Genomic DNA, 1979 nt, shown 5'->3' with positions numbered 1-1979 from the left:
TTTGCTCTTGTTGAACCTCATGAGGTTCACCTGGGCCCACCTCTCCAGCCTGTCCAGGTCCTTTTGGATGACATCCCATCCCTCTGGTGTATCGACAACACCACACAGCTTGGTGTCATCTGCAAACTTGCTGATGGTGCATTTAATCTCCCTGTCTATATCATTGATAAAAATGTTAAACAGTATTGGCCCCAGCACGAACCCTTGATCCAGTGCCAGTGAGGCTGGGGGGGGGCCAGGGGGAGGGGGGAACATGGACCCCCCATCCCTGGGGTTCTCTGAAATCCTCCCTCCCCCTTGGCTTTTGCCTTTGCAGCCAGTGTGAGCGCAACCCCTGCCCGATGGAGAGCCGGTTGTGCCACCAAGCGCCCAAAACCATCTCCTTCCACTACCTGCCCCTACCATCCAACCTGCTGACCCCCACCCCGCTCTTCCGCATGGCCACGGCGGCGGCGCCCGGTCGGCCGGGACCCGACAGCCTGCGCTTCGGCATCGTGGGGGGCAACAACCGCGGCCACTTCGTGATGCAGCGCTCGGACCGTCAGACGGGAGAGCTCATCCTGGTGCAGAGCCTCAAGGGTCCCCAGACCATCCACGTGGACGTGGACATGTCCGAGTACCTGGATCGCGTCTTCCAGGCCAAGCACGTGTCCAAAATCACCCTCTTTGTCTCCGCCTATGAGTTTTAGGGGGGGGGGAGTGGCAGTCAGGGCAGCTTCCCTTGACGGTGATGGTCCCTGCTCTGCATCCTCCACCCGAAAGCGCTAGCCCTGGAGGCAGGCGTGTGATGGGAGCTCCAGGTGACATCCCATGCCAAAGCCCCTCTGCAACCAATCGTCCTCCCCTCTGCCTTAAGGTTATCCTGCCCAGGTGGCTTTTACACCCACCTATGTGGGAGAAACTGCAAATGAGGTGCAAAAGAAACCAGGGGCAGGGGTTACCTGCTCTCTGGGGAATGGGAGCGAGAGCATCCTCACCCGAGGCTCCAGGAGGACGATGTCCCACAGCCTCAGTGCCTACGCAGTGCAGAAAACAAGGGCTAGAAGCCACAGCCCGTATTTCCTTTTCAATTTGTTTTTTTCTTTAGGAAAGAAGTTAAGCTGGTTCGTGCAGGAGGAGGGAGGCTCACAGTGGCCACCGCTCTCCTCCCCGCTGGCCCAGGCACAAGCACGCCTCCGCTCCCCTGGGGGTGCCGAGAAAACCCATGGCAGCCCCTGGGGAGGGGGCTGGTCCAGCATCTTAATCCCCCAGGATTGACTGGGAGCAGAAAAATCCCCTGAACATCTATCCCTACAAGACCTGGCTGGCCCTCGGTGCCCTCCGTGGCAAGTGGGACGTGTCTGGTGGGTGAAGGAGGAGTCCCAGTGCCCTGCCAACTGGTGCTGGCTGGGGCTGTCCCGTGCTTCAGCCCTCGGGCAGCAGCTCCTTCCACCTCCTCAACTGGGTTGCGTGCGTGCATCCCCCCCTCCGTGACCTCAGCGAGGGCTTCGGGCTGGCATCGAGGGTGCTCGAGGTGTGAATATTTCATGTTTCAGTCAGCTGCAGCCTCCCCCCCACCCTGTGTAGAACAGCAGCTCCAGGAACAGCTGGGCTTCGGCTGTGACACGTGCTGGTGGGGAGGGAGACACCTCCCCGGGTCTTGCACCCTTCGCCGTTGGTACCCCCGTTCCTCGGCGCGGCGCTTGTGCATGTTAACCACAAACCCCTGACATTATGCATGTTTCTCCATTATGCTGGTTTTAGTACCATTAAAGGATGATATAGCCTCTGAGCAGGTGCAGAGCAAAGGACCTGACGTGCGTGCAGCTGGAGGGTGAGGTGTCCTGGGGTCTGTGGGGGTCTCATGGGGGGCATCCTAGGGTCTGTGGGGCACGAACCTGCCTCCATCAGTTTTATTTTTCTGCCTTATGTTGCTTGGAAGGGGCTGGCTGGTGGCAGGGTGCTTCATCCCCAAGTATCCTTCCCCCCGATCATCTTCC

The 1979-nt window shown here is 59.5% G+C and overlaps 1 protein-coding gene across 1 annotated transcript in view; it reads left to right on the top strand.

Annotated features, from left to right (window-relative positions):
* FBLN7 (fibulin 7) overlaps positions 1-1764 on the top strand; it is a 6879-nt gene extending 5115 nt beyond the window's left edge. The window contains exon 7 of the mRNA XM_014962396.1: positions 317-1764. Coding sequence (XP_014817882.1) covers positions 317-689 — 373 coding nt within the window. The 3' untranslated portion in view covers positions 690-1764. The remainder of the gene's footprint in view (positions 1-316) is intronic.
* Positions 1765-1979: the final 215 nt, after the last annotated feature.

Source organism: Calidris pugnax, unplaced genomic scaffold, assembly GCF_001431845.1.
Source record: "Calidris pugnax isolate Ruff unplaced genomic scaffold, ASM143184v1 scaffold147, whole genome shotgun sequence".
NCBI lineage: Eukaryota > Metazoa > Chordata > Aves > Charadriiformes > Scolopacidae > Calidris > Calidris pugnax.
Note: the sequence above shows the minus strand (reverse complement) of the source record. Positions and strands in the feature narration are given on the sequence as shown.